We start from the raw sequence: 9207 nt of genomic DNA on the forward strand, positions 1-9207 counted from the left end.
CTGAAGCCAAATCCACTAGACCTAGCTCCACTTCTTGAAGCTCTCTCCTCCAGGATCCACAAAGATGCACAACATGCAACAGCTTCTCCCATAGCAGTGGCTGCCTCCTCTCGAGCTTCCTTATGCTAACAAAGCTGTTGAATCTGTTTGTATTGAATGAATCCTCCTTGTGTTTCTAACCTTACAACAGCTGGGGCACTGTAGTCAGTTTCTATTCAGCAACAATTAGAAATGGAGGATTTTATCTTCCAAGGAGGCTTTTGATGATGAATATTCAGAGGGGGCTATGGAAGAGGAGATGGGAGCCAACCCTGACAGGGCTGCTTCCCCTCCAACTTGATTAATATGTGTCTTCTCTGGCTGGATGTTTATAAATGTATATCGAGGATTAGCATGTTCCCCGGGACTTGTATCATACAGAACTTTGGAACCATGTTCCTTGAAATACTATTACTCAATGTCAAAAGTCTGACAACCTGGAAAAATCAAACAGAGTTGGGTCTTGTGTTCTAGATAAGGAATTTAATTCACAGAGTGTTCCTGGTGAAGGCAGGGCATTATGTGATTTTCTTGTTTTTTTAATGGATGTCTTCTCCTTCCTTGTGCTCCTGAAAAAGCTGCTCAGGAAGGTTGGAGAACTCCAGAAATGTGGGGCATGGGGGTTGTTAGGGTACAGGGGAATCTGACAATCACACACCCAGCAGCTAGATTTTGTTCCTCTGTAATCAGGAGTCCTGTTTAAGAAATGGAAAATCAGCATCTAGACTGTTATGTTAATGCTTTTAAAATGCTTTAATTTTACAGATGTTGCTTTTGGAGGACATTTTGAAGTAGAATAGAATGTAGCTCTTAACATACATTCATCCTTGACAATAAGACCTGAACGTTTTGCAGAAATACTATTCTTTGTTCAGCATATAGTGAAACATTTCTTTTGCCTCATTTGAAAGATCTCTCTGCCGAACAAGTCATTGTAAGTATTGATGTTTTTCTGTAGAACTTAGCAGCTCTTTCTGAGTACTATGACTTGAATCTTTTACTTGGTGCAGGTGCCACTTGAACATATTGGGGCTTTTAAAACATTAAGTTACAGGAAGTCTTATGAATGTATTTAAGCAGAAAAGTTGTGTGGTGGCCTTTATAGGGTGTGTTCATGTTAAATAGTTAAATATGTATTATATATTACTGTGAAAAGAAAGCACAGAAGTTATCCAGTGAACAATATTTCATCTCTCACTGGTTTCTGTAAAGTCTATGGTCTCTGACGGTGATATTTTTTTTTAAGTCTTCCAATATGAAGTCAGTTTTAGCCTGTGTTTATAAGAAAATTAGACAAATGAAGTTCCCCTGTATTGCTCTTATAATTACTTATAATATAATTACTGTATGACCTTGAGCTTGTTAGATTGAGGAACCTCAGAAGTTTTACTTCTGTGCAGTGCTACAGACCAAATGTAGATTTGTTGATCTCTGAATCTAAAATCAGTGATGCAAGACAAGTTTAGATTATTTTAACTATTTTGAATTTTATGGTAATGTTTGTTTGTTTGTTTGTTTGTTTGTTTGTTTTATCTGTGAGTAGCCTTGAGTGCCTCCTGGGAGGAAGGCAGCATATAAATGCAATAAAATAAATTAACAAATTTCTAAATGTTAGAATTGAATTTAAGAAATAAGAGGCAAGTAATCCTAACTAACTGGATATTTGTTTGCAGATATAAATATATTTCAAAAGAATCAGCATATTTTTGAATATCTCATTTTAAAGTATTGACCCGATTCTTTCTTCCTAGTTGTTTCTCCAATATTTGCAGTACCTGTATATGAAATGCAGTGTAGAGGCTACTACAGACTTTTCTGGCATATTTTCTGTGACCATAAACCAGGTAAAAGGGAACACTGAAATTATTTGTTTCTTCTTGGATGTGCCTGTGGGGATCTGCTTCTCATTCTCATTGAAAAGAACTGATCAGAAGTGACAACTGTCAGAGATTGGAGGGCAAAGTCTCCAACCCTCAGATTTTTAGAAGAAAAAAATCTCAAAATAACACCATGCCCTCTATGGAGTGTGTGGGGAGGGGGCAATTTTGGCATGTTCCCCCATCCTACCTGTTTTAGGCTTGGGGAAGATTTTTTTTAAAACCAGGAGATAAGATGATGAATAGTTTTTTGTGGGTTTTTTTGGGCTATGAGGCTATGTTCTAGAAGAGTTTATTCCTGACGTTTTTCCAGCAGCTGTGGCTGGCATCAGATGTCGTTTGCGTCGCTGGGCGCAGCCTTTACATGACTGCACCCAGCGACGCAGAGGAGAAAGGGGCCAAGCAGCCCCTTTCTCCTCCTCCCCGCCGCCATCAGGTGTCCTCAGGGCTTGAAGCCCCAAGGACACCCCTTTCCAGGCCACGGGGAAGCAGCCTTTTGCCGCTTCCTCACGGCCTGGAAAGCGGCGGATCGGGGCCTCGGAGGCTGCCGTTGTGGCAGCTGAGGCCCCGATACACCGGGGAAAGCAGTGCCTACAGGCCACCTCAAAGGGGCGGTCTGTAACACGCCTGAGTAAAAGAAGTTGGTAGCATGACTTAAGTCTGCTTTATCAGATTGTCAAATATGTTACACATTTTTCTGACAATATGTTCAGTGGATAATGTATGTTCTTCGTTGTTTTTGTGACTTATACCGATGGGTCTTTTGCTTGCACAGATCCATCTACAGAATGTTCTAGAGCTGAGTAGCTTTTAATGGTAACCCCTTCCTTTTGGGGAAAAAACATAAATAGCACCAAGAACTGCTCCCCTCGGTTTCTTGGTTTTTATTTGATACACACACACACACCTCTTTTTTCTTAGCAGTAGACACACACCCCATTCCCTCCCTGCCAGCTTCATTGGTGGTTCAGGTTTTTATTATATGGCCTCATTCAAAAACTGCACCACTTTTGCACTCACTCTGAGTGACTATTTTGTCTATGGGAAGCTCATAGTGTTAATGCATGTTTCATTTGCAAGAGCTGAACCAACCAAGCTCTCAGAAGCAGACTAACCTGATCATGTGCATAGTTGTGGAAGCAGTCCCTTAAGGCTACCAACATTATATACTGATTTATAATGTTTTAGAATATTATCAGCATCAGTTTCAAGTCTAAATTTATAAGGTTGGAATACTAAACACATTTTCAGCAAATTTTGTAATCATTGGGATGGACTTAGGTTTAGAAATACAGAACACTGTGATGTCACATTGTTGAGTTTCACTGAATGTAAGCAGCACTGGCTTCATTTTCAGATCATGGACTGGATATACCTTCTTCTGGACGCTCACTTTACAGTTGTTGTAATGTTGCCAGAAACAAGAAGACTGCTTTCTACATTACATACATTTGTAAGAGCCCAAGTAAGTTGACTTACTCTTGATATTGCAGCTGTGTCAGAGATGGGGAAACTGCAGGCTATGGGGCTGCATACGGCCTCCCAGAGATATCTCTCCTGAGTCTAAAATAGCCTAGAGGGTGGTAAAAACATAGTGAAGGAGCCCTGGTTAAATGCCAGTACTGCAGCTGCAAGGTTGTAAGTTCGATCCCAGGCAGGGCTCCAAGGTCCACTCAGCCTTCCATCCTTTCGTAAGTTGGTAAAATTAGTACCCAGCTTGTTGGGAGCAGTTGGCTTACAGATTGTAAACCACTTAGAGAATGGTCAGCTCACTGATACATGGTATAGAAATGTACGTGCCACTGCTATTATATGCCCCCTGGAGGGCGAACAATTGGTTTTTGGGGTGTGTGACCCTCCATTGTCTCCTGAGTGGCTAATGCAGAACCCTAGCTGTCTTCCACAGTTGCCCTCCCCTGAGCTATATGCACAGATTTATCATTGCCATTTTAGATGATCCTATCAAATCTGCCTTTTTCCAGCTATAGAGAGAAACCATCATGTAATGGATTAGTTCCCTTTCTTTGCTCCTAAAGGCAAAAACTAGAGTTCAAGGGAGCTGCCACTAGAGGGAGAAACTGCCTTTCATCCCCAGTCTAGTTTCTGCCACTTCTCCATTTATGCCTTTCTTTCTGCATCTCCTCACGCTGAATATTTCCCTTTTAAAAAGTTTTCTTGTTTAACACCTTCTGACACCTTAGTTTTTCTCCATCTTAACGACAGCAACATCCCTTCACCTTAACAACAAACCCTTTCTGTTTCTATCATTTTTCCCCACTTCATTCTCCCCTCAAGCCAACATGAGCCAGGACTAGTAAACAAGGGATAAACAAAAAATGTTGGATGTAAGCTGCAGGGACGAGAGCCCAGGCATGTCCAAAGAACCCCTTTCTACTGGAATGCAATGGGGGTGAGCGGTGGTAGAACCAACAGGAACCAGAACAAGGCTCGAAAAGAGCAGTTGGAGAACCTTCTATTCTGGACAATAGTGCACTCCACCACAAACATTGGTCCTGGCATAGGGATCAGGCATGGAAACAGAGACGGGGATTAGTAACATATCAGACCCCCCCCCCAAGCTGATATAGGGCTGAGGTCGCCAATTAGATCCAATCCCTAGTTTGTAGTAGGGCGACAGCCACTACAAGAGAGTTCCTGATCTCTCAAGCTGTGCTTGAAGGCAAGGGCCGCTACTTAAGGGATGCTGGCAGTCCTCATCATGCCTTCATCATCTCCCTCATCAACTGATTATCAGGCAGAGTGGCATTAACAAAGGTGTTCCAACTAATAACACACAAATTTGGGATGCTCCAGGTAGATCTCTCTGCCTCACCAATAACAGTCCAGTCCTGAGGTGGTTCTCCAGGTACGTGACCCGGGAAATGGAGGATATGGACACTCTAAACCCAAGGTGACCCAAGGGTCTCCTGTATAGGTCCTCACTGATGATGACCATGGTCACAAAATGCTTAAGAACGTTTAAAAAAGGCAGACATAATACTGGTGCCAGTGCACTGGGCAAGAGTTTGGATCTCAGAAATATTGGCAATGTACCAGAATCATTTCAGATTACCACTGCGATAAGACCTGCTTCTCAGGGCAGGTATATCATCCCAATCCAGGATGGCTCAGCCTCCACACATGAGTGCAAACGTTTATTAGAAAAGAACTAGAAGGTTGCAGAAATGATAATTAATTCAAGATGTCAGTCAACAAGTGAAATATATACAAATACACGTGCTGCACGTGTTGTAAGAAGAAAGGTCTAGATTCTCATTCTGTTTCAGTAAACACACTCGCTCTCTTTCTACAACATGGCCTGGATAAGGGCCTAAGACCAAACACACTAAAATAACAAGTTGCAGCAATAGCTTTGGCACTACCTCTCCAGCAATTCATCAAGCTCTCTAACTGTACTCACCTCAGACAATTTGTTTCCCCAACTGGGGTCTGCACACAGTACTACTGGCCCTCACTAAGCCATCATTTGAACCATTAAAAAATGTGGACAACAAATTTGTCACATCAAAAATACATCTATTATGTCAGCCAGAAGACTTTCAGAATCGGAAGATTTCTCAATTCAGAAAGAACTGTACAGTGGTACCCCGGGATACGAATGCGCCGCCTTACGAAATTTCCGGGTTACGAAAAAAATCCATTTAAAAAAACTGTTCCGGGTTACGAAGGTTTTTTCGGGTTACGAAAAAATTTTTGGTGCTTTTCGGCGCTATTTCACACGAAATCGTGGCTTTTCCCCATTAGCGCCTATGGGTTTTTCGGCTTGCGAAGTATTTCGGGTTACGAAAGCGGCAGCGGAACGAATTAATTTCGTAACCCGGGGTACCACTGTATATTCAAACAAATCTTGGATCCAGTATTCACACCTAAAGTAAATACTGTGTTCCATAGAGCCTACAAAAATATTCTCAATCTTTCTGTCCTAATCCACAGGGCATAGAAAAAATGTGGCATATGCTTGACATACTTTGGGCCGTTAAAATATACATCAATCCCACCTGAGGTTGCCACACTTTGGATTGTCTATTCATGTCTTTCCACTCCTGATCTGTGGGCAAGAAAATATCATCCAGAACTCTCATCAAGATGGATCAGGGCATTCATTACCATGTGTTACAACAAGGCTGGAGGTGCACTGCCAGGAATGATGGTCTCTGACTCCACATGTATTGCTGCTACCTCAGATGTCCTAGTAACCACGCTCCCATTCAGACATGAAGAGCAGCCACTTGATCCTCACCATCTGCATTCTGAATGTCTTAGAATCTGTTGAAGCATCATTCCATATACGTGTTCTGCAATCTATAGTTCAGGCACAGTAATGTCCCTCAGTTCACCCACTCATCAGTTGGGGAACTTTGATATGTCCCATTACAGGATAGTTGCCCTACATCACTGGCTTACCTTGGAAGATGTTCGTTTTCAGCTATGGAAATGGAAACATCCTACCCACACAGAACTGAGGGAGAGTTCTCTCAGATGAGTCTAGGCACTCATCCCTCCACATTCGCTGGGGTTAGGGGCACAGGGCCCCTGTGAATGTAGAAAAACTGCAAACAGCAAAAAACACTGTTTTTACCTGAGATAACACCTCTCTAAGAATCTAGGTCCTCCAGTGCAGCTCTGTGGGTCAACATCTGCTGGACATTGACCATAGAATTGTGCTGAAGGAGCTGCAAATGCCTAGTGGAGTGTTCTCTCTAGGACTCTCTTAAGTCCTTGAGTGCAATTTTTGGTTAAAGTTGATCATAGAGTTGCACTGGAGGACCTCGATATTCTTAGAGAGAACATATTAATAAAATTGTGAATAATAAAAGCCCCAGAAGTCAAGGCTGTAAATGTGAAGGGATGAGTGTATATTACATTAGGGCTATAACTTCTTTCTCTGTCTGGTTAGCCCTTGTTTATACTGTAGTTGTCTGTTAATCTCCACTACGCTGTTACTTTCTCTACTATTCTTGGTTGTAATCTGGACTGGGGATGAAGGGGGGTTGTTCCCTTGAACTTCAGTTGCTGCCTATCAGAGCAACAAAAGGAACCAACCCATTACAGGATATCTCTGCCTCCATTGCCAAAGGTAAGCCAGTGTTCCTTTCTCCTACAAATAAATTTGGGTTTTCCTTGGCTACTGTGTACTGTCCCTTTCTCTGTTCTGGTGGGAGCCAATTACTTTTTTCATAGGTTTTGCCATTACTTGCAGCCCAACTATTAACTTTTATTTTTCTTCTCAGGCACGTTTTTACTCTGATCTGAACAAGATTGAAGGAAGCCTGAAAGAGTTACAGAGGATACATCGACCGAAAGATGTTGGCTTATATTCTATTGAAGTTATAAAACTTATTTGAAATTGATACATTTATCATAAAATTGTTGTAAATCCATTGTGGATCTTTTTCCCCCTTTTTACACTTTTTCAACACCTAAATAAGTGCTAGTGCTACATTTCTTATTTAATTGGTGAACAATTACTGTAAGAGGTGGCATGTGGGTTCTTCCAGATGTTTTTTTACTGTAACTCCCATCATCTAACAGCTTGCTGTGCTGCCAAATATTGATGAGAGCTTTAGTTGAGCAACATCTACATAAATGTAAAAGTCTCCCAGCCCTTGATTATGGTTTCCCTGTAAGTCATGTTACGGCTGTACCGTCATAGGTGAGGACCATGTATATAGAACATAACTGGCTTTAAATACAAAAAAATATAGAGAAGAATGTGCTCAAGGGAACGTGCTAGACAAGAATAGCCTTTTGCCATGTACCATTATAGCTTACCAATTCCTGCAGACTTTAAAAGCTTGCATACACAGCAAAAATATATTTACACCTCCCAGCAAAATTGTAGTTAAGATGTTAAAATTGCATCTAAGAGCTGTTATGAATGTAAAGGCATGGTTTAAATCAGTTCCCTTCTTCTTTGAAACTTTACTGAGAAAAGGTCCTACCATTTTTCTATCATCCCTACGGCCTCAGACAAGGTAGATTCACATAGAAGGAATGTTCTGTATAGGGCAGTGATGGCGAACCTTTTTTGGGCTGCGTGCCGGGGGCTTCCATTTATGTCCAGGATGCCGGGAGAGTTCACTAGTAGTCATAGCAAGGGTTCTTTTATACGACACAATTCTAGCACACTGATTCTTCTTTAACTTGCCATGGCTGCATCCTATGAATTCCTGGAGTTCGTAGCTTGGTCAGAAACACTGCAAGAGCTCTCTGGCTGAGGATTCTAAATAACCCCTTGTGAAGACTTCTGTTTACCTCTGCAACCAATTGGGGGTCCATTTCCTCATCCCACCATGGTGGAACCAATAGTAAACACCACCCTTGAGCCACTTCTGCTTCTACACACATTGTTTCTTACTTTAATGACTCCAATAACACTACAGTAGCATTCCCAGAGGAATGTGCATAACACAAAAGTAATTTATAAAACAAGTTCAATGTACAGTTAGTGATTACTTATTAAATGGGTCTAAATCCTAATTGACTTAACACATCTCACTAACTTCTTTAAACTCCTCAGGATTTTTCAGGTCCTTAAGACTATGCTGTAGAATGTAATTTGACATCCAGCTCTCAAACCACCACTACATAACATTAAAGGTGTTCTTGTGTGTCTTCCAAGTCATTTCTGACTTATGGCAACCCTAAGGCAAATACAGTGGCACATGTCATATCTGGGCGTGCTATACGCAACTTTCAACTTATGCTGAAAGCCGTGCGTCAGAACAGGCAATGGCATGTGTGGCGCATGCACAAGCCCCATTGTTTTCAGTGGGGCTCAAGCATATGTGGTATTTGCCTTACCCGGGGGGGGGGGGGTCCACTCCGTGTAAGGCATGGGTGCACTGTATAATAATAATAATAAAATTTTTATTTATATGCCGCCCTTCCTACGATCAGGGCGGCTTACATCAAATTAAAACACAGTATACAAACAGTATATCGTTTTCTTGGCAGGATTTGTTCAGAGGGAGGTTGCTTCTGCTTTCTCCTGAGGCTTTGCAAGCTGCCGTGGATTTCCATGGTGCTGAGGTGATTTGAACCCTGGTCTACGGAGTCCTAGTCCAGAACCCAAACTACTACACCACACTGACTCTGGTGCATCATACAGATAATTTATTGAGCTAGTCACCTGTCATCAAAAAATGACAGTCATCTGTCAGGTTTAGCAAAACAGTGATGTTATATTTATGATGTGTGGATGTAGGGCTCTGACTGGTATCATCCTGTACCTCTAGAAAATTTAACCTGATTCAGAAGCTGGCATATA

At 41.7% G+C, this 9207-nt stretch overlaps 1 protein-coding gene across 2 annotated transcripts in view; it reads left to right on the plus strand.

The window, feature by feature from the left end:
* The window catches only part of NOL11 (nucleolar protein 11), a 28077-nt gene extending 20759 nt beyond the window's left edge, over nt 1–7318 (plus strand). The window contains exons 15-18 of one of the 2 annotated variants that reach the window (XM_042452468.1): nt 895–973; nt 1791–1883; nt 3274–3381; nt 7169–7318. In XM_042452468.1, coding sequence (XP_042308402.1) covers nt 895–973; nt 1791–1883; nt 3274–3381; nt 7169–7282 — 394 coding nt within the window. In that variant the 3' untranslated portion in view covers nt 7283–7318. Of the gene's footprint in view, nt 1–877; nt 974–1790; nt 1884–3273; nt 3382–7168 lie in introns of those variants that run through there. The other variant, XR_006102218.1, reaches the window with a different exon arrangement.
* The last annotated feature ends 1889 nt before the right edge of the window (nt 7319–9207 follow it).

The sequence above is a fragment of the Sceloporus undulatus genome, chromosome 2 (genome assembly GCF_019175285.1).
Source record: "Sceloporus undulatus isolate JIND9_A2432 ecotype Alabama chromosome 2, SceUnd_v1.1, whole genome shotgun sequence".
NCBI classification, from domain to species: domain Eukaryota; kingdom Metazoa; phylum Chordata; class Lepidosauria; order Squamata; family Phrynosomatidae; genus Sceloporus; species Sceloporus undulatus.